We start from the raw sequence: 19820 nt of genomic DNA, 5'->3' as shown, positions 1-19820 counted from the left end.
CTAAAATCCACAAACCCACAAAAAACCATCCAACCAAGCAAAAAACCAACACAAAACCTGACAAACCAACAAGACATTTACACTGCAGACTGCAATGAGGTCTCCCCTCAGCTTCCTCTTCTCTAGGCTGAACAGACCAAGTGACCTCAGTCACTCCTCACGCAGCTTCCCCTCAAGGCTTTTCATGGTTTCAATGCCCTGGTTTAGACACTCTCTTACAGCTTAATATCTTTCTTGTCACATTGTAGCATCCAAAACCACACAGAGGACTAGAAGCGAGGCTGCCTCAGTGCAGAGCAGAGTGGGACAATCCCCTCCCTTGCTTGGCTGGTGATGCTGGGTCCGATGTACCCCAGGACAAGCTTGGCCCTCCTGGCTACCAGGGCACTGCTGACTCACATTCAACTTGCCACAGACCCCCAGGTCCCTTTGTCCCTTTCCACCGTGCTATTCTCCATACTGCATGTGCTTTTCTCTAAGCAGCGTGCCATGATCCCAATCACAAACCTGTCTCAAAGGTTGCTGCTTATCTGAGCATCACCTTGCAAATTCAAACCACAAGCCAAGTTAATAAAATATGCTTTTAATATGGTCTGCCTTGAAGATGTCAGGCTTAAACATTTAAAGCTCTTTCTCAGGGCAACAAGCACCATATTTATTATCATTTTAGCACCTTCTTCTTTGTGGCTGCCCATCCTCTGTACCATACAAAGATGGTTGTAACTGAATTGCAATGATTTCTGCAGTGAAATTCTTCGGAGAAAAAGTTTTTCTTCAGTCTTTTTTGTTCACCTGAGATTACCATTTAGTGGGATTGAACAGGAATGCTTTGAAGCCTGCTGGCTAATTGTAAGAGACCTTCAGACTCTCAGCAGGTCAAGGGACTTAAAAGCACCCTCTCTTGTCTGACATTATTTCTTCATCTGCCTTTTCCGTGCCACTGCTGTGCGCAAGGCCTGTTTAATGAGGTTCTCATTATTGAGGATGTTGTATTCACTCAGCTGAACCAGGCAGTCATACGCCTTCTCAGTGTACTGAAGGGAATATGTTGAATATGGGGAACAACAGCCGTAGAGATCAACTTTGCCATCTTCCATCTCTGCTTCTGAGCGCTTCTGACCTACAAGGAAGGGGTGAGAAATCACTGCTGAGAGAAATCACTCTGGTCATAAACAAGCAAACTCTTAAGAGAGGAAGGAAAAGAGGTGTCTCTCCACAGAGAGATTTCACAGTGTGAATTACTTGCTTGGCTTTAATTAAAAAAAAAAAAAACCCAAATAATTGTTATTAAATTGGCAGCTCAGTCCCTGGCTCAAGTGCATACCAGTGGCTTCACAGGATGAGGGGAGAAAAAAGGGTGATTATTCTTACATGGGTCTGCATTCTAGTTCTTAGCTGTACCTGAAGGTACCTACAGTGTGTATCTATGGATGAACACATTAGCAGATTCATCAAAGTTACCTGGAAGCTAATTACCTGCAAGATAACTAGCTTTGGGATTGAAACATCACAGCCCTGGCACCAAATCTCACAGTTAAAAAAATATCATGGTTAAAAAATTAAACAACAGAAATATTTGATGTACTAGAAAGAGTCAACAGTGAAGTTCAAGAGTTGAAGTATTAAATAAATTCCTTTTAATAGGCTGTCCATGATGTAAACCTTCTTTTTAACCTATTTGAATACTTGCCTGGTGCTTTGTATTTTTGAAAGGTATCATTAACTAGTGGGAAAAATAGCAGTACTGGTGCTCCTGGAGTCTCAGCACCATCAAAGAGGTAACACTCCTTCAGCTTTTTCCTGTCTTCTTCACTCAAGTCCACCCTGGGAAAAACGATTCCCTGCTCAGAGCAGTACTTGCAGGTCTGGTCCAAAGCCTGGATCAAGGAACAGAGCAGTACTAAGACTTCAAATAGGATTTTAAGACTCAGGATTTCTTGGAGTCCAGTAATAAAGTAGACACTTTCTAAGTTGCTTGTGTTTGCTTGTGCAAACTCTCTTAACCCCTAATCAAAAGCACTGTGACACTGGACAGAAGTTTTTTTTGTGGTTTTTTTTTTTTTTGTGTGTTTTTTTTTTTGTTTTGTTTTGTTTTGTTTTGTTTTGTTTTCCTGAGTCTTAGCACAATACAGTCTATCGTACAAGAAAAACAAATGAGACTATGTGCAGCCTATAAAAGATGTATTGCTCTTCATCATTAAAAATGCTAAAGGTTAAGATTTTTAGTAGGACCAATATAAAAAGCACCTAAGTGTTAAAAGATTACAGGTATACACATATTGAAGAAGACACAAAGACGGTTTCAATTACTCTCACCTGTATCTGAGATCCTGCACTGTAATTTAAATGCAGGATGACATCCACCTTTCTCTCTGGTTTTAAAAGTGGCATGATGCTTGTATTGATAAAAAATCCAGTATCTACCAGAGACAGGAATTCATCTGATTGTGTCAACTGGTTAGGAAATGTGTCTAACACAGTATCTGAAAGAAAAAAAAAAAATCTTTCTGTAAGTGCAATACTGCAAAACTTGCTGGCCTGTTTCTCCACCCTTACACCATGTCCACAGAGCCTTGACTGGTTACAGTCCTTGGGGAAGGGAGATTTGCCATATCCTTTCTCTTCTCCCTCTCAGCTGCAGTCACATGCAGTTTTGGACCTGCAGTAAGAACATCCATGAAGGGGGCTTACCGTGCCTCCCCACCGAGTGTGTCTTGGAAGGGAGCAAGGATCTGGTGGCCCAGCCTCTGGAGGTGAGGGCCACCAGCAAACCACTGGCAGCGCTCAGCACCACGCCATGCTACGTCCTGCAGCATGATCAATCATAGACTGATCTAATAGAGATTCTGCCCAAACCTGGCCTCCAACTGCAGTAATATCAAACTGGGGGGGTTGTTTTGTTCCACTTGTTTATTGGCTCCCCAGGCCCACAGGTCTCCTGTTACCTTTCCACCTGCAGAAGTGCGTGTTCTCCAGGTAGTCGTTGTGCACCTGGAGGCCCTTGAGGAAGTTGTGCTCCTGGGCGATGCAGACGCGGTCGGTGAGGGCGGCGCGCAGGGCGCTGCCGAGGGGCCCGGGCGGCGTGAACAGCCGCGTCCGCAGCTCCTGTGGCTTCACGGGCAGCGCGGGCTCCTCCTCTGCCCGGGGAAAAGCTGTTAAATTCCACCTGCCCAGAGCAGGGTCAGCCCTCAAGAAGTCAAGCTACTTAATAAACTCCGATGCTTTCTCTTTTTTAAAAGACCAACAAGCATAAGTGACCAAACAAAATAGAAAATGAGAAGCTCCTCTCACTAGACAAATACCATTTCCTGACACAGTCTGGGCTTGGATTAAAAACCTCCAAGATACAGTGTCAAACAGCAAGAAAAGTCTACTCCAGACATACACATTTGTTGAACAGATTGAATGCAGGCTTTGGAAAAAGACATGTGTTGAGCTTCTTTGTATTACTGTAGCTCCCACTTGAAGCAGTCAAAATAATTTTGCTTTATTAATAATTTACAGATCAATCTTATTATTTCTGAACATTTTAATCATCTACCAGCATCAGTGTTGACCCCTGATAGATCACAGGACCAGAGATTTTTAAATTATTTATTTGTACTTTGCAGTATGAGACATATAACTCCATTTAACAATAAATACACAGTGAAAAAGAAGGATGGCTGTTTACCTATATTGTCAATATGGTCCCGGGTCCACCTATGCCAGAAATCTTCTGATGAATGGGACAAATTCCAGATATATAACACATTGAATGAAAATAAACTACTCCACATGCCTGTAAAAGAAAAGAGCTTTCTAACTCAAACATTCACATATCATGAATCTCAGACTGTTATGATGAGATGAAACTTGTTCAGTTTGTTTTTGCTATTTTGTGTTAAAACATGACATGTCATTTTTATTTGGCTGCTGGTTTTTAGACCTTATTTTTGGTATCCATATTTTGTCTTATAGGTATTTAGGGATGGAAATATTTTTGAATTGTTATGGAATTTGTATTTTTAGGGGAAAAAACCTCAAGTATCATGAAGCTTGTATAAAAAGAAAAGATTAAATTTTGCAATCCAAGAGATTTTATGTGGAATTACATTGATAAGAGCATAACTACAACATAATCTTACAGTCTCTGCTTTTGTAGGATTCCCATTTGAGAATAAACCTGTTAACACACCAAGGATTCAGTTTTGACCATGAATTTTTGAGCTTGAAAAGCAATTTCTTTGGTTATCCATTAGGGTGCAAGTTCTCACTGTTTTTTCATTCAGGGAGTGCAAATATGTGACAATCCAGCACAGACTGAGGCTAGAATTGTACAGTGTCTCCTTCCTGCTCAGTGAAGTGGCCAGTCAAAGAGAAGTTTGCTTGTGAAATCAGTCACAAGCTGACAGCTTGTCTATTTGTCAGGAGAACACATAGCCATATTCTCCTGCAGCCAACAGCAAAAAGGTTTAAAGGATGGCTGTGTTGTTTTCCCCCCAGCCTTGCCCAGGCAGTGTGGAAACCAGAGCCAGTGACATGTGGCATGCTCCTCTGGAGCAGGAGGGCCTGCCATGCTCAAATGCATGTTCAAATGCTCCCTGATGCAGTGGAAAATCAGCATGAAGGCTCATGTAAAATGTTTATAGGGAGCATACAAAATACTGACTACCCGTGAGACAGGCAATAGGTTCATAAATTCACCCTTCTGGGGTAGCATGGCCTGAAATCCCTGATTCCCAGGGACTTCAATTTTATTGTTGTACTGAAGCCATACTATATTTTAATTCAAAACTAGGTTTAAAAGTGTAAATAACTATTTGATGGTCCCTTTGAATTTTCTTCTTTACTGTAAACTGAATCCATTATAGTAAATATTAATTCAGCAAAGAGATTTTTATCCTCTCTGGTGAAACTGCCATGTTAGTCCTGCATCAATATTTTATTAGAGTGTGTTTATATAGCTCACATTAAAAAAAAAAAAAAAAAAACAAAATAAAAAAAAAACCCAAACCTAAATCCCCAAAACAAAACAAGCAGTAAAATTTGTTGTTTTTAATATCTTACCTTCCAAGAAGCAGATCCTGGATTCAGGAACCTTCTTCATCAATCGTCCCATGAAGAACTCACTGCCAAAATCCTCACTGCGAACAAAAACTCCATATTTTTGCAATCCCACCTCATATGGGGTGAACTCCACCCATTCTGTAAAAAAGAACCCAGAGAACAATGTTATTATAGCCCTCAAAATAATTTTTGAGTCTAATATTTTGGACCAATAACAATGAGTTATAAGCACGCTACAACTGAAAGCTTATGAACATGGAAAGGTTTTGGAATATTTTTGAGTCTGTTGCATAGACAGTCAAACTTTTACCTGACCACAAGGATATTATATGAATACACATCAGCTGAGATTCTGGTCTTCAAATAAGAGGGGGTTTTTAGGCTGTCTAAAAAGACTGTTCCATGATTTACCACCTTAAAGACAAATGACTCTCAGAAGTCTCACAATTACCTTTGAAATCCAAAGTGCTGTAGTTGTTCTTGACATTGACTGCAGTGTAGATAGGAAGTGGGTTCTGACCATGATCAATGGCCCGTTGCTGATCAGAGAGTCTGTGGTTGTCTTTCTGTGATTCCAGAAATACAGTTACTGAGACAAAAATTAGCATGGCAATATTCTCTGCATCTAAGCTTGCAGGGCAGAAAAATTCCTGCCTCTAATGTATGATTTGTGCTCGGCTTATCTTCTGAAATGTTCCATATTTTTCAAAATTCCCATAAGTGTTCTGTTACTGAAATACCTGCAGCCATCCATCCAATCTGATGCCAGATTATTTGATGATGCATTAAGATGAAAATGGAAAGAAATAACAAAGAGCAGAAAGTAATACTTTTGATATAAAACATACTATTGCATTGTGCTGAAGCTTTATGCAAGACCTCGCACCTTTCAGAAGTCTGCAGGTCCTTTTGTTAACACCTCTCATGGGCATGCCTACTGTCTGCAGTTTTGTTATTTCTAAACAAGTAACTTGCAGAATATGAAAAACAATTCTTAAATGGTAATACTGTTTCAAAATGTTAGTCTTGGAGTTTTCTCAGAAAGACATATTCAAAATTTAATAAGCAAGAATGCTGATTTCCACCATGGATGAGTATCTACAAGGCTGGCACCAAATGTTTTGGAAAAGGCTGTGCATTTGCTTGCACAGTCTCGTAACAAATTGCTTTTCTCAGAGCCAACAGAAAAATATCTTCTCCAGAAATAAATGTTCAGAAAATGGTAAGCCACAGTAAATGCTGCTTTATGATATACTGTACCCCATCATGCAAAAAAGATTCCAGGACAAGCCCCCAGAGATCTATAAAAGATGTTTTGCGGCCCTCTCTTTTCCGCTGGCCCAGCTGCTTTTTGTAATACTTCAAATATTCCAAGGAAAAGGAATTTATTTTGCATTTTGTCATATGTTTTCGAGCCTCACTGATTTGCTTGTCGAGATCCTTTCGTGACCAGTCAGCATCTCTGTATAAGTTTGACATGGTCCTAGGAAGAGGAAATACATATTGAAGAGGGATAAAAAGCACACCAAAGCTTGAGGTAGGCAATAGCTACATTTAAGGTTTCTGGTTGAAATTCTAGATTAGTGTTTCCTTTCTTCAATTCCCTATGAAACTGTCATGTTCCCTTTGAAGTCAGTCATTACCCCTGTCAAAACAGCTTGAACAATTTTCCATAAACCATTCTTAGAAAAACACTTGTTTTCCTATAGTCGCAAATGATGTGATTTTCCCCCATGAAAAGACTTTATTCTGTCAATTTTGGAAGAAGATTGAGAAGTAGGACTGCTGAGAAGTTATTATAGGTAAACTAGTGTACATCAGCCCCAGCCTCCTTCAGCACTTTGGTGTCATAAGGGACTCTCCAGCCAAGGGCTGCCCAGACCCACTCACCATGTAGTACCAGACAAGCCAGTCAGGTAGGTGGCACAGTCCAAGACATTGAGCTTCTTGAGCCCCCTCAGGCTGCCATACAGTGCAGTCAAGGATCTCATCCCTCCTCCCGTGGTCATGATGGCCACCACCGGGGTCTGTGCAACACAGGGACAGAAAGGGCCAGCGTCACACGGCAGCTGCACCTGACCACAGAGTGATACATAAAGCCTGGAACCACCACGTGTGCCCAGCCACAGACTACTTTCTAAATTATTTCTACTCAAATATAACCTACTATTTATTTTATATAGGAGAACAGGAATAGAAGCAATGACCAGTTTTGCTTAGGTATCTGACACTTGTCACCAATGTGTTCAACAGAGATGTTTGGTATGAAACAAATAGAAATGCATTAATTCGAACCAAAAGAGACAGTAAGAGAGAAAAAGATCAGCTGAAAAAGCAGGAATTAAAAAGAGAACTCACAGTCTGAAGAGAGGAGGGACTATCGACAAGGATAACAATAGTAGAGTAAAAAGTGTGGAAGAAGCCATTCCTATATATGGAATATCTGGTCTGGCTTCCAAGAAAGGTGTAGCAAGAAAAGTGTTAAACTCAGAATAGCAACTGCAAAGGACACAAACAGCAGGGTGAATTTAGAGGCATAGGGTAGTATTGGAGGTATATACAAGTTTTAAGAAAACATTTTAACTATGAAGAAAAAGAGGTTGTATTATACCACTAAGCTCTCACTGCTAGATACTGGTGAGATATTTTAAATGTTTTCCCTACAGACCTCATGGTCCAGCAGATCCTGTTCCAGCTGCAGAACCTTCTTCAGAGCAGGAATAATGTAATTCTTCCTTTTGCAGAGAAAGTCTTGCTCCTGTATGCAGAGGTCAAATCCTAAACGCACATCAAGGTGGTCTGGGCTGAAGCAGAGATCAGGAAAAAAGAATATTCCATTTTATTGTTGGTAGAGATACTCAGAGTTTCCAATGCAATAAAATGAACCTGATCCACAAAATACTACATTTACAGGAGGTCCCTTTCCTACACACCCAAGCAAGTATACAATGCTGCATGAAAGAAGGATAGAAAAAAGTACTGATAAATTTCTAAGCAGCTATCAAAATAAAACCTAAGGAAAGACATCCCTGCAGCTAATTTCTGAGATACCTGCTATCTGGATTCTCATATTTTAGTGAACTGAGAGCTATAGGAAAAACTGCTCATCCTTTCTTGAATTAGGGAGAAATTTTTCCTACTTCATTATCAACAATGATTGGCTGTGCTTTAGCCCAGTGTTAAAGAAAAGGTAAAAGACTGTGCTGAGCATAACACTGGGTAGCATAATCGATGTAATATTATTTTTTCTATTCATGTCTCAGTATGGGTTATCAACATGTATTACACTACACTACATGCAATTGCTTCCAGCTCATGTGAATGCCACATCACCTGGCGACACCACCTACAGTCCTGCTGTGAGTGCCTCCTCCCCAGTAAAGAGCCTAGGGTAAGGTGAGTTCAGCTTAGTAAAAGTTAACCTACAAGAGCGGCCAAGTCTCTTACCAGTCTTCTGCCTTTGCATATAAATCGAATCTTTTATCCTGGAAAGCAAGAATGTGAACAATGTGAGTGCTGACAACCTGCTTCTTCCCTGCAGCCTAAGGAGGAATTTTATCTTGTGCCATCCTAGCAATGTGGGTACAAATCAGGAGCTCTGAATAAGGAGCTTGAATAATCCAGCAGCCTATGCAAATTGACTGTAGTGTTTTACTGAAAGGGAAGCTGTTCAATAATTTTTGATGTTGTCTAGTAAATGTAACATCTGAGGATAACTGCTGTTTGCAGAGTCATGATAATGTACACCCTACCCATCTCTACTAACAATACCTCTTAGGCAGCCAGCTGGACTATGATTCTATACAGCAGTATTTGTTCCCCCTTTCTGTGGCTTATACCCCACAACAGTCATGATCCTTTCATTCTACATGGATTTTTAAAACCATGAATCTAAAAGTGCTTTGTAAAGCACTGTCAGCATCAGCAGGAGTCTGACACTACCTCAGTCAGTTCAGGTGCCCCACTGGTGTGTGAGAAGGGGAAGAGCAGAGCTTCAACATTAATGTGAAGTAAGATCAGGATGGAGTAGAAAGATGCCCCACATCTATTCAAACAGAACAAGGCACAACCTGGCCTAATTGCTGGAACACCTGCCAATGTTAGGCTGTGCCATTTTTGTCTGCAGGCTTTCATTGTCAGAAAGTACCATGGTAATCATCAGGGGGATGCAGACTTCCACATCCAGGTTTCTCAGCCTCTCCCACTAAAAAAGCAGGCACTCACCTCTGCTAAGATCATGTTTTTTCCACTTGGAATGGAATGAAGTTCCACATTTGGAAAGCCTGTATCACAAACATGTGAATTCTGAAAAAATACAAATAAACTGAGGTTTATATTGTAAGGAATGTTACTCTCTGCCCACAATGCAAATTGATGTTACTATTTATGGTGTCTAATATTTTACATGCCATTATTATGTTTTTTTAAAGCTGAGTTGTAACGTACTGAGGAGGGATGCAGTTTCTTCCCTGGTAGTGTAACATCCAGCATTGGCTGCTTGTATCTGGCATAGTGGAATTTGGCAGGAGAAGAAGAGCTGAAGACCAGATTAGATCCCAGCACAATGTCCTGGGTGCCTTCATAAGAGCCTTGCACTTTAAAGGAGAATTCTTTTTCTAAGAAAATGACACAAAAGCAGACACAGATTAGTTTTCTCATCAAAACTAGTAACAAAAAATTCTTACAGAGTCTATCACAAGGCTGTTCTCATGTTTTGGATTTATTGGGGCTTTTTAATTCTTACATTAAGCCAATTGTGCTCATAATATTAGCACATCAGTTAAAAATAGCTGATGGAGAAATAACCTTACTTGATTTCTTCTCTTTTTTCTTCTTTTTCTTCTCAACCACCTGAACTTCTAAGCAGCAGATTTTGCGAGACTGTAAGATGTGAACAGTAAAATACATCATGGCAGGTAATTTTCCAATATGACATTCTGGTTCCTAATCTAAACGGGACACAACCAGGGCAAGGCAGGAGTGCAGTGTGGATGAACAGAGCTTGCAGAAGGGAGGCAGTACTTTCAGGATCCCAGAGATGCGAGGATTGTTTTAAACACAATTCATGAGCAAGCAAAGATAATTTTCCCAAAGCAGAGAAAATTCCAGGGATGGGAAGTCCCTGTGTAAAAAGCACAGTCATGAATGTGGAAATTTATATGTGCATGGGACAGGACAAACTCTCTCTCTTCAGCAATATGGGAATTCGGGAGGAGTGATGTCTAAGGAAGAATTCACTGCTGCACTGATGTCTCCGACCTAAACCACTTCCATGTGTTTCCTTTGCAACAGTGAAGGAGTGTTGGGCTGGGGCTCCCCATGCTGTTCCAGCCACACTGTCTCCAGAGGTGCCACCCACAAGGATGTGTCATGATGAAGTGGGAAATGGCAATGTGCTGGCTGTCTCAGTCAAGGGGTATGTGGTCCCATGACCGTGAATCAAGTGAAACAAGTGTGGCAACAGGACAAGAAAGATGATGAAATACAACACGTACCACTAGCACTCCATTAGTAATGATGGTTTCAGGAGGGCCTGAACTAGGAAACAGAAAGATAAATGCGTTTACAATAACAGTATAGCTCATGAGCCCCACCCTTCTCCTGATTTTCCTCTTGCATATTTTTACCTGCATATTGGATTAGAAAGAAAAGTCCCAGGAGACTTGTTGTACAAGTTTCCTCACTCTACTATGTCAAGGCACAATTGTCATCCTACTGGCTCATCCAGTCCTGGAGCTCAGCAAAATAAATGCCAAAGGTGCTCTGAGGCCAAACCATGTAGCGATTTTATGCTGAGTCTCAAGCTGAGGCCAAGGATGGTTTTGTGGAATCCACTTTTGGAAAAAAAAAAATCATGCTTTGTTGGATGATGGAGCAATAAAGGCACTGGATCAGAAATCCAGTGCAATATTCCATGTTGTGTTTTGAAGGGAGGTGGACCCTGTTGCTGATCTCAAACACAAGTGTATTACAAGCCAGCAATATTCTGGTCTTAAATAATGTTCACTACATTAGACAATTAAAAGGTTTTAGGGTGTTCTCCGTTTGCCTGAAGTTCATGGGAGGTCATCCTGGCATTCACCCATTTGTCGACACAGCTCATAGTAGAGATTCCTTGGGAATGATGCACTCTGAACAATCAGACTAGATTATTACATGCCTCTGAATTGCTGTTTCTTTTTATTCCAGGTAATGTTGCATTTCATGTTTACTCACATATTATCCAAGGCAAATCCCACTTCCAACTCCTCTCGTCTCTGGAAAATTAAGAAAGGAAAATTATTTCGGTACTAGTTTACTGGCAGTTCTCATTCTCACAATCTGGGTATGCATGCACTGTTTGTGACCAGCAGAGCATTTAAAATAGAGGCACACATCACCTCACATCTGTGTGTCTTGAGCCTCAAGATTCTCTACTGATAGGAAGCTTGTGGATGGCTGTCATAGCAGTTTTTAACACAGAAATTGATTGGCTTGACGGCTTCTGCTGGGGCCTATGGGACAGACCTAGGAAGAGATGTTGTCTCATTCTGAGTCTGCCAGCAGAAGGAAAGGGGATCTGCTGAAGGGGAGAGCCTAAGCCTTCTGGTGTCAGGAAGAGAAATGGTGACATGCAAAGCAGTTGTGGATGAGGAAAACATCTTTGTCTGGCAACAAGTTGAGGGCTTTGGGACAGAGGTAAATCTGACATTAAGGCCTGGTCTGTAAAGTGGTGAAAAAGAGTATAAACCTCAGGGGAAAGAAAGCACAGGCAAGAGAAAAACAAAAGTGGAGACAGAGGGATGATGACCATCAAAGTGAGACCATACTGTAGGCTACTTAGTTGCTCAAATTACCCACTGAATTAAAGACACCATGAAGTTAATACTATAGGACAAAAAAGTTTACAAAGGCTTGAAGACTATGAGCTCTGACTGGTGTGGCTGTGCACACCAGTCACAAACACAAAAAAAACCAGCTTGGATATGGCACTTGTAGCCACTCAAAGTGACCATCTGGGTACAACTAGCCAAAGTTTTAATTTCACCAGAGCTTAGTGAAGTCCACACACTGCTCCTTTGGCATTTTACAAGGAACAAAATTGTCAAATAAGGCATTTAAAGACAAAGAAGTGCAGTGTAGCACTTGGGTGTGTGTAGATAAGGTAATTCCTCAACGGAGTGGCATGTGACAGATGCACCAGAAACTGGAAGGGAACTGGAAAAGGAGAATGATAGACAGAACATACTGGGAGACGGGATATGCAACTTTTAGTCTCCTTGGACATCCAAGATAGGATTATTTCTTGCTGCCAAGCTGGGTGGCATGACTTAGACTTTATTTAAACACCCATGCCACATTCCATAATTAGCAACTAGTCTGGTTTGACATTTAGTTCTGATCACAGAGCTTTTACTTCCTAATTATTAAGCTAAGTCATAGGTTATGACAAAAGCATCAGCTACTGGCATGGACACCCTCCTTGATCCTCAATTGGGACAGGCTCAGCAAAGTGACAATTTTGCCAATACACCTGCAATTGGTGAACCTCTGTGGCCAACACCAGACCCTTCCATGTGCCTACAGATCCAGGTGTAGGTACGTCAGAATGAAAACCAATTTATTTTTATGTGGCTAGGCAGCTGACACAAAACAAAGAAAAAAGGCAAAATTTTACAAATAATAATTTAGGCAGAAAAGCTAACAAACGCATTCTTGGCAAGCTATTTAATTTCTTATTTCAGACCTCACCTGTGAATCACACTTGAAGTGCATGAAGACTTCCTCTCCCAGGGAAAGTTTGGCTATGTCAAAGTACACTGTGAAGAGGTGGTCATCCTGAGTAACCACATCCTTATCGTAGAGTGCCAGCTCCAGCACATTCTGGGAAAGGAAGAAAAGGACTTTAGGTTTTATTTGAAATAAGAGATCCTGGAAACAACTGTTTTAGTTAGCTGTTGTGAACAGTGGGAGGACAAAAAGAAAAAGAACAGGAAGGGAAGGAGGTGGACAGGAAATCAAGTCCATGTCAGTACCTATGAGGTGGAATGAGAGGAAATCATAGACATTCAAATGTCGTATTCTACCTATGTCTGAGAGAGACAATTGTCTTTCACAGCATGGAAACCATCATGAAGATATGAGTTATTCTCACATCTTTCTGCATCTTTCCTTGCCTCTTGAGAAAATTGCTTATGTCCCTTTGCAAAAATATAAAAAGTCTTAGTAGCTCCCTTGGTCAGTTACCAGAAAAGTCCCAGTTCAGTACCTTGACCTGACTCTGGATCCTGAAGTAGAAGGTTTCATTCCAGACTGGATCTTTGCAATTCTTGATGGCTTTAGTCTGAAATTTGTCATTTGAAGCAGTTGGCAGCCACAGGCTCACATAGCAATCAGTTTGGCTCACTGTATTAAAAACACAAACATGTTTAAAATGAGCATTTGCTCTAGAAGAAAGAATTAATTGAAGAATATGAAGTTCTGTTTTCAAAGAGAGACACTATGATACAAAAGAGTGTATTTGTTCAACATAAACAATACAATTTAGGTAGGAGGAATGGAGAAAAAGGAAGGGTGACATGACTCTTCTCTAAATAAATGTGATTAAAAATATAAAAATACATTAAAGGCGAAGGGTTTTCTCCTTCTTCTATGTCATCAAGCAATAAGTTTAGCCAAGGATAAAAAAAATCCAGGACAAATGCAGCAAGCATTAAGGAAACAAAGTGATATCTTCTCATTTATCCAAACAGAACATAAAGAAAAAGCTTTCTGATTTCTGCATAAGTAAACATACAATCTTCTATTATATTTTGATTCCAGGCCAACAGAAGCCAGAGGAGCTACAAAATGTAACAACACCTGATGGGCTTTTATCTGGGAATGCTGGCACACAGAGAATTAGGGTATGGTAGTTTGGATTACTTAGCATTGAGAAAACTTTGAATACAAGCTAAATTTGAGACAAGTCTTCTCATCTTTCAGTATTTACTCAATTAATGCAACCTTTTTGTGTTCTTTGTCACATAAATATACTCCAGAGGAAAACATGGGAGATCTTTCCACATTTTTTTGCTTTCAACAGTTGCAGAGCTTTTACTGCTCCTTTTGGGGACACAGAGAAATGTGTGTGATAGGCACAGCTGTGACCTTATGGAGTTACCTCAGCTCAGAACAAGGGCTGATGCAAAGAAGAGCAACACACTCTATGTTCACTGCTGGAACCAGCACACCAACAACAGAACTGTCTCCATTCATGGAAGAAATCTAGAAAGCACCTTTTCTTGGAGCAGGACTAGCTATTAGCCCACGGAGGTGAGAGGGACCTCCATGAGCTCCTCTGTAGAGCACGACAGATACTTACAGACATCTGCCTGGTGGATATTTCTTGCTCTTATGACTCTTACAGTCAGTAAGTAACACAGGGAGGATTCTATCTGCAGGGAAAAAAACAAACATACAAAAGACAGGAATGAATAGTAAAGTTAGATAGCACATTTAGAAGACAGAAGTGATCAAGAGAGATAAACTCCCAGCTCAGGAACAATTTAGTTGAATTTTCTATTTGATTATGAAATGGCCAATACATTTGTTTTCCTGCTAACATCTAAATCGAGTACTAGACTGAAATACTTCTTTTCTTCTGTAGAATGATATGAGGATTATCTTATTAGAGCATTTATTTGTTTCTTAGCTAAAAGCACAAAGTGCGAAGATTCAGTCCCAGCTTGGGACAATATTTATTTTTTAAATTTCCAAGGTAGAAAATTAAGACATGCTTTAGACCTTTTTCAAGTGGTAGAACTATTATTGTGGTGATTACCTTCTATCCAGTCATTACATATATTCGGTCTCCTGGGCTATGAGATATGATTTTCTCATATTCCTGCTCTTTTAAATGTACAGTACTCTGCAGAGTTAAGTGCTGACCTCTGATCCCCAAACTGATTTTACGATCTGAGAAAGAGATTGCTGCTTTGCACTTCCACCATGCTACTTACTATGCATGAGTTTTTAATTTACAGGGATATAGCTGCCCTCTTGAGCTAAGGTCACCTCTGACTTCTTGCGAGAAATTTCTCTCTAGTTTTGAAGTATGTAAACTCTTCACATCTCGAGCTTCTTTGCACTGTTTTGCCTAAGAAATGTAAACAGTGTTTCACACCTGATAAGAAAGTCCTGTTTTTTCTTGCGGCTTCCCTCTTTCATATTAGACCATGTTTCTGACCTCATGCATGACTTCTTAGCCTCTCACATTGCTCCTTTGATCTCATATTGATGATATGAGTTCATATCTCCTCTCCCTTTCCCATAAAATAAACAATTCCACATAACTTATTATTTCTACTGTCATGGAGAGGGGAGAAAAGACACAACATACTGGCATATAAATCTGCAAGAAAATTTTGCTCCAAAAGACCTGAAAGGTGCTTAGCACAACTACGGGGCCATGGACAGGTTAAAGACTTTACCTATACTGCAAAATGACTATAAAAGACCATTGCCAGCCCTGAAGTGGCATTAGCAAGACACTGACCTCATTAGACCCACTGAGAAAGAAGCGTGACACAGGCAGTGCAGGAAAGGAGAGCAAGACTATTAGTTGGACTGTCTGAGCAGAACAATTTGTTATGTGCTCTGTTAAAAAAGGGGAAGTGCATCATGGGGTGTTCATGGGCTTAATGGAATACACCATGTGAAGTCTCTCTAAATGTTTAACCTGAATGTATCAATGCAGGCAGCCAGGGCTAATGATGTTGAGATTGGGGGCAGTTAGCAAGTAGTCTAATGAAGAAACAGGTAAAATCAGCCTTCAAGTAACCAAAGTATCCTGCTCTGGGAAAAGACACCAAGAATATTTGTGCTGTGCAGCTGCACACCAGGTCACTGGTGTGCAAATCAAGGGTGTCAAACCACTGCTAAGGGTCCCAAGAGTAGCTGTGGATCATACTACCAAGTGCAGCTGAATTCATGTCTAAAACCTAACTCCTAGAGGCACAGAAATGAGGCAGGTACAGAAAGTGCTCAGTAATTACAGAAGCAATAACTGATGCTGCCAGTGACTGGCTTCGGAGAGGGCAATTCCAGGAAGGGCTCAACTCAGTTTCATGGATCAGATCCCTTGGAGCCACCTTCATGGCTCCATGGTAATCCCAATGTGTCAAGAAGGCAGTGCAGATTGAATAAAATACTCAGGCATGTGGATGTGCCCTGTCATGCCCAAGGAACCTTGGCTTATACATCACAGAGCTATAAATAACAAATGACCAAAATCCTGTCAGCTTTGTGAGTTTTGCCTAAAAAATTTGAGGTGTTTGGTGTGTTCTTCTGAAACTGCTGCAACCCCTGAAGTGTAGAGAGTTGTATTGCGGGGTATATTTTCTCATCTTTGGGTTTTCCATTCAGCTAATGAAGAAAAGGTTAGCTATTCCTTAAACTCTGAGCACAACACCTGCCCCTCAGCAACTTTACTCATCACAAAACAGAACAAGGGAGAGTTCTTAATTATTACTAAATGGCCTCAAACTAGAGGGAGCAAAGGTAGAACTCTTTTCTAGCACATCTATACATCTAGTCCTCTCATTTCCTGAAGGAGAGATTTCATGTCTGAAGGCTCCTGGAAATCTATTAGTTTTTACTAGAGGCCAGAAGAGGGGTTAATTCAGTAAAGCAGGTGTTGAAAATCCACTTTAAGATTCTGCCATACTATTATGAGAATAAATGGCATGATTTCCCAGCTCTTGCTATCTACACTGTCAGGAAACTTGTCCTTGTGCTTTAGCAAGATGTATAGAAAAAGCCTATCGAAACCCATCCTTTTAAAGATGTTAGTCTTGTTTAAACAGACATTGATCCCCCTGTGCCAAGGACAGGAAGCCACACTAGGAATTTAACATGAAGCAAGACAGAGTGGAATGATCAAAGCAGTAAGTGGGACAGTGTCTCATGGAGGGAACTGAACAGGTTACAGTAGCTAATTACATTGTTTGGCAGATACTGAACCCTATCTGTTTTCACCCAGCCTCCACCCAGCAAGGAAGTCCCCTTTACAGTTTCCTTTTGAAATTCTCCTTTGTGGTACCTTTGTAAGAGAAGTCCACTGTTTCCCATCAGGATTCAGCTGCATAGTTCTGTCTCCTTGTTGAGAGGTTTGAGTGATCAGCTCCTGGAACAAGAAGGGCCAACATTATCCCTGAAAAAACCATCATTCTCTTAAAGGCAATCCACTTTGGGAACTGAGAACTTCAGAGCCACAGGGACAGGGAGCCCATGGTCAGTGCTGGCTGTAGAGCCTTGGCAGGAACTGGGGTTTCCTGTGGTGCCCGGTGCCACTGCTTGGGCTGTGCTTGCCCCACTAAGCCCGAGCAGAGGCGTAGCAGCCAGGTAAGGTCCGCCCTTCATGACACACGGGAGGGGAAGCAGCTCCTGGCCCTGGCTGTTAAAGGAACAGCAAACCTGTCTCACATAAACACACCCTTTTATTAATCTTTCATCTTGAAGTACACCTCTATGTTACTTAATACTTCGTCTAAAGTTGCATGTGTGATGTCTCTCAAATTAATAAAACCCTGAATATTCAAAATGCTCCCCTTGTAAACAAGCTCTTACTCTGCAAGTAGTTTTCTTTTTCTTTCTGTGGTTTACTATAACTTTAAAAGTTTCAATATTGATGTCAATCCTTGACTTTCTTCATCCTGCATAGAGTCATTATAGTCAATGGCAGGTCAGGAAAGTAGTATCATCTTTGCACTACATGCAGCACAACCACTTCAGATCCCAGATGCCTTGCTTTGCTCTGCACCCTTCTTACCTGAGACAAAATGCCATCCTGGTCCATTGTGGTCGCGTTCACACACACGTCCAGTGTTATCTGTGGCAATGCAATCTCACATCTCCCAGCTTCCACAGACACCAGTGGTTCAAATGTCCCAGGTGCAGGTGAGCAACTATTTTATAAACTGACTCAGAGCCCCACCTCTGACTGGTTTCTTAAAACCAGTTACTCCCCTCCCATTTTCTTATGGTAGGAAGCTGAATCCTGTGGTCAAATAAGTCGGAAAAAATACCTTTGCCCATATAGCAGGTGGAAGTATTGTGTTTGAGTCACTTTGCTCTATACTGGCCAATGGCAGGTTTAAAACTAAACATAAGAGAAGGATGACATCTTACCTGAGCACTGAGCTTTCAAGTAGCAAGACGTCAAAGCCCACAGAAATATATACTCTGCAATACGATACAGCAAGAGTACATAAATTGAATTTAGGTTATCTGTGACAGTAAGCAGATACAAAAAAAACAGTTAATGAGAAAAAAAAAAGAGAACACTATTGCTCTCAAACTAACCTGGTTATTGCAAAAAACAGTTTAAGGCTTTCTGAACCACATGACCCTACAATCCCAGGTCTAGGCATGCAGAGCAACACACTCATATGGTGGTTTATAGCTACTCACCCAAGGTCTAGCAGGGCTGGTTCTCTCCTCAAGTCATTGTATTCCTTCCCTTTCCTTTCCTATGGCTTGTTATTATTATTTTTGTGTTTAGATGTAGAGTCCTGAAGCAATGACTTTCCTTAGCTTAGCTCCACACCCATGAATACTTCTGCACCGTTTTCTAGCTCAGACTGACTCTGGCTGCAAACTAGCTGCATTTAAGTGCCTGTGTCTGATCCCATGAAACCTGCCAGCCAGATGCAAAACTCAGCCCTCACCTCACGCTGCCCTCCCCAAAGTCCTTGGCACAACTGTGACACCACAGCTGGGGCAGGACACTTGCCCCTGTCCACACACCTGTGCCATTGAAGCTGGCATGGCTCACAGTTCACTGGAAGAGGATTAGAAAAGGCAGCCAAAGACTGTTGCATCATCAACAGATCACAACAGATCAAACTTTCTGGGGAAAGGGATTCTTTTGGCTTCCCTGCTTCCCCAGTACATCATCTCTGAGCAAAAAGATGCTCATTCCCTGAGCATTCTTGAGCTTACTGGTCAAACATTGCCACCAGCCAGCACAGGTCCCCTTTACACATTCCCATGCAAAATAATATCAACAGTCATCACAGCCCACTTCGTAGAATACATTTTTGCTGTAGGGTACAGTATTTTGTGATGCCATGAAAGATTGTTGTGTATACACACGTGGCATGTTTCTTCTGGGTGCCAGCTCAATGCTGTAGCTTGATGAAATGCATTTTTCATTAGGTCACAGAAAATTGACAGCATTAGCATGTCAGTCATGTTTACAGACAGTACTTCACTATAACATCTCCTTGGAGGGCAAAACTATTAACCAGACTGTTTACCAGGACTGGACCTCTGAGGCTTTCAGTCCCACAGTGTCAGTGGCCAAAAAACTCTCATTTTCATGGACAGCATTTACAATCCACATCAACGACAGTATGAGGGAGGTACCATGGTTCACTCCATACTCCTGCAATCTGTCTCTAAAGGAGACATTTCTTTATCCATGATGCTCACAGCAAGTATTTGGTATGCTCTTTGCAGAGATAAAAAGTTTTGTTTTCCAGGAACAAGGAATGTTCACACTGTGAACCTGAAGCATATTAATGGCATGCCTGAATATGTGGAGGAAGGCAGAATTTTCATTTTGCAAACAAGCCTTTATTATCTTGTACTGTATACACAAAATTTTTGCATGTAAATAACATTTCTTCAGAATTGGAGGTGGCAAGAGTTTATGACTAAAACTTGTGTTTACTTTTTCACAACAGGGTTTTCAGGTAAAAATGAAGGCAATTCCCATTATTATATGCAGAGCACATAGCATTATATTT

At 41.0% G+C, this 19820-nt stretch overlaps 2 protein-coding genes across 3 annotated transcripts in view; both read right to left on the bottom strand.

Annotated features, from left to right (window-relative positions):
* Positions 1-567: 567 nt before the first annotated feature.
* Positions 568-19820, bottom strand: part of LOC128789680 (uncharacterized) — a 52766-nt gene continuing 33513 nt past the window's right edge. Inside the window, 22 exon segments of the mRNA XM_053945849.1 lie at positions 568-1120; positions 1691-1877; positions 2317-2483; positions 2946-3137; positions 3674-3781; positions 5050-5187; positions 5501-5615; positions 6310-6532; positions 6940-7076; positions 7718-7853; positions 8497-8534; positions 9274-9354; positions 9496-9665; positions 9861-9930; positions 10545-10587; positions 11266-11306; positions 12781-12912; positions 13298-13434; positions 14393-14465; positions 17111-17194; positions 17840-17975; positions 18199-18252. Of these exon segments, the coding sequence (XP_053801824.1) occupies positions 912-1120; positions 1691-1877; positions 2317-2483; positions 2946-3137; positions 3674-3781; positions 5050-5187; positions 5501-5615; positions 6310-6532; positions 6940-7076; positions 7718-7853; positions 8497-8534; positions 9274-9354; positions 9496-9665; positions 9861-9930; positions 10545-10587; positions 11266-11306; positions 12781-12912; positions 13298-13434; positions 14393-14465; positions 17111-17194; positions 17840-17975; positions 18199-18252 (2671 nt within the window). The 3' untranslated portion in view covers positions 568-911.
* Positions 11219-18568, bottom strand: LOC128789368 (cytosolic phospholipase A2 epsilon-like). 2 transcript variants are annotated; one of them, XM_053945287.1, is made up of 7 exons: positions 18481-18568; positions 18199-18252; positions 17111-17194; positions 14393-14465; positions 13298-13434; positions 12781-12912; positions 11219-11306 (listed from the first exon to the last, which is right to left on the bottom strand). In XM_053945287.1, exons 3-7 carry the CDS (start codon positions 17153-17155, stop codon positions 11262-11264), a joined length of 432 nt encoding a protein of 143 aa, XP_053801262.1. In that variant the 5' UTR covers positions 17156-17194; positions 18199-18252; positions 18481-18568; the 3' UTR covers positions 11219-11261. The 2 variants fall into 2 exon arrangements, with proteins under 2 accessions (XP_053801262.1, XP_053801261.1); XM_053945286.1 differs by lacking the exons at positions 18199-18252; positions 18481-18568 and adding an exon at positions 17840-17889.

The sequence above is a fragment of the Vidua chalybeata genome, chromosome 6 (assembly GCF_026979565.1).
Source record: "Vidua chalybeata isolate OUT-0048 chromosome 6, bVidCha1 merged haplotype, whole genome shotgun sequence".
Classification (NCBI taxonomy): Eukaryota; Metazoa; Chordata; class Aves; order Passeriformes; family Viduidae; genus Vidua; species Vidua chalybeata.
The sequence above is the reverse complement of the archived record's forward strand: the minus strand, read 5'-3'. Positions and strand labels throughout refer to the sequence as shown.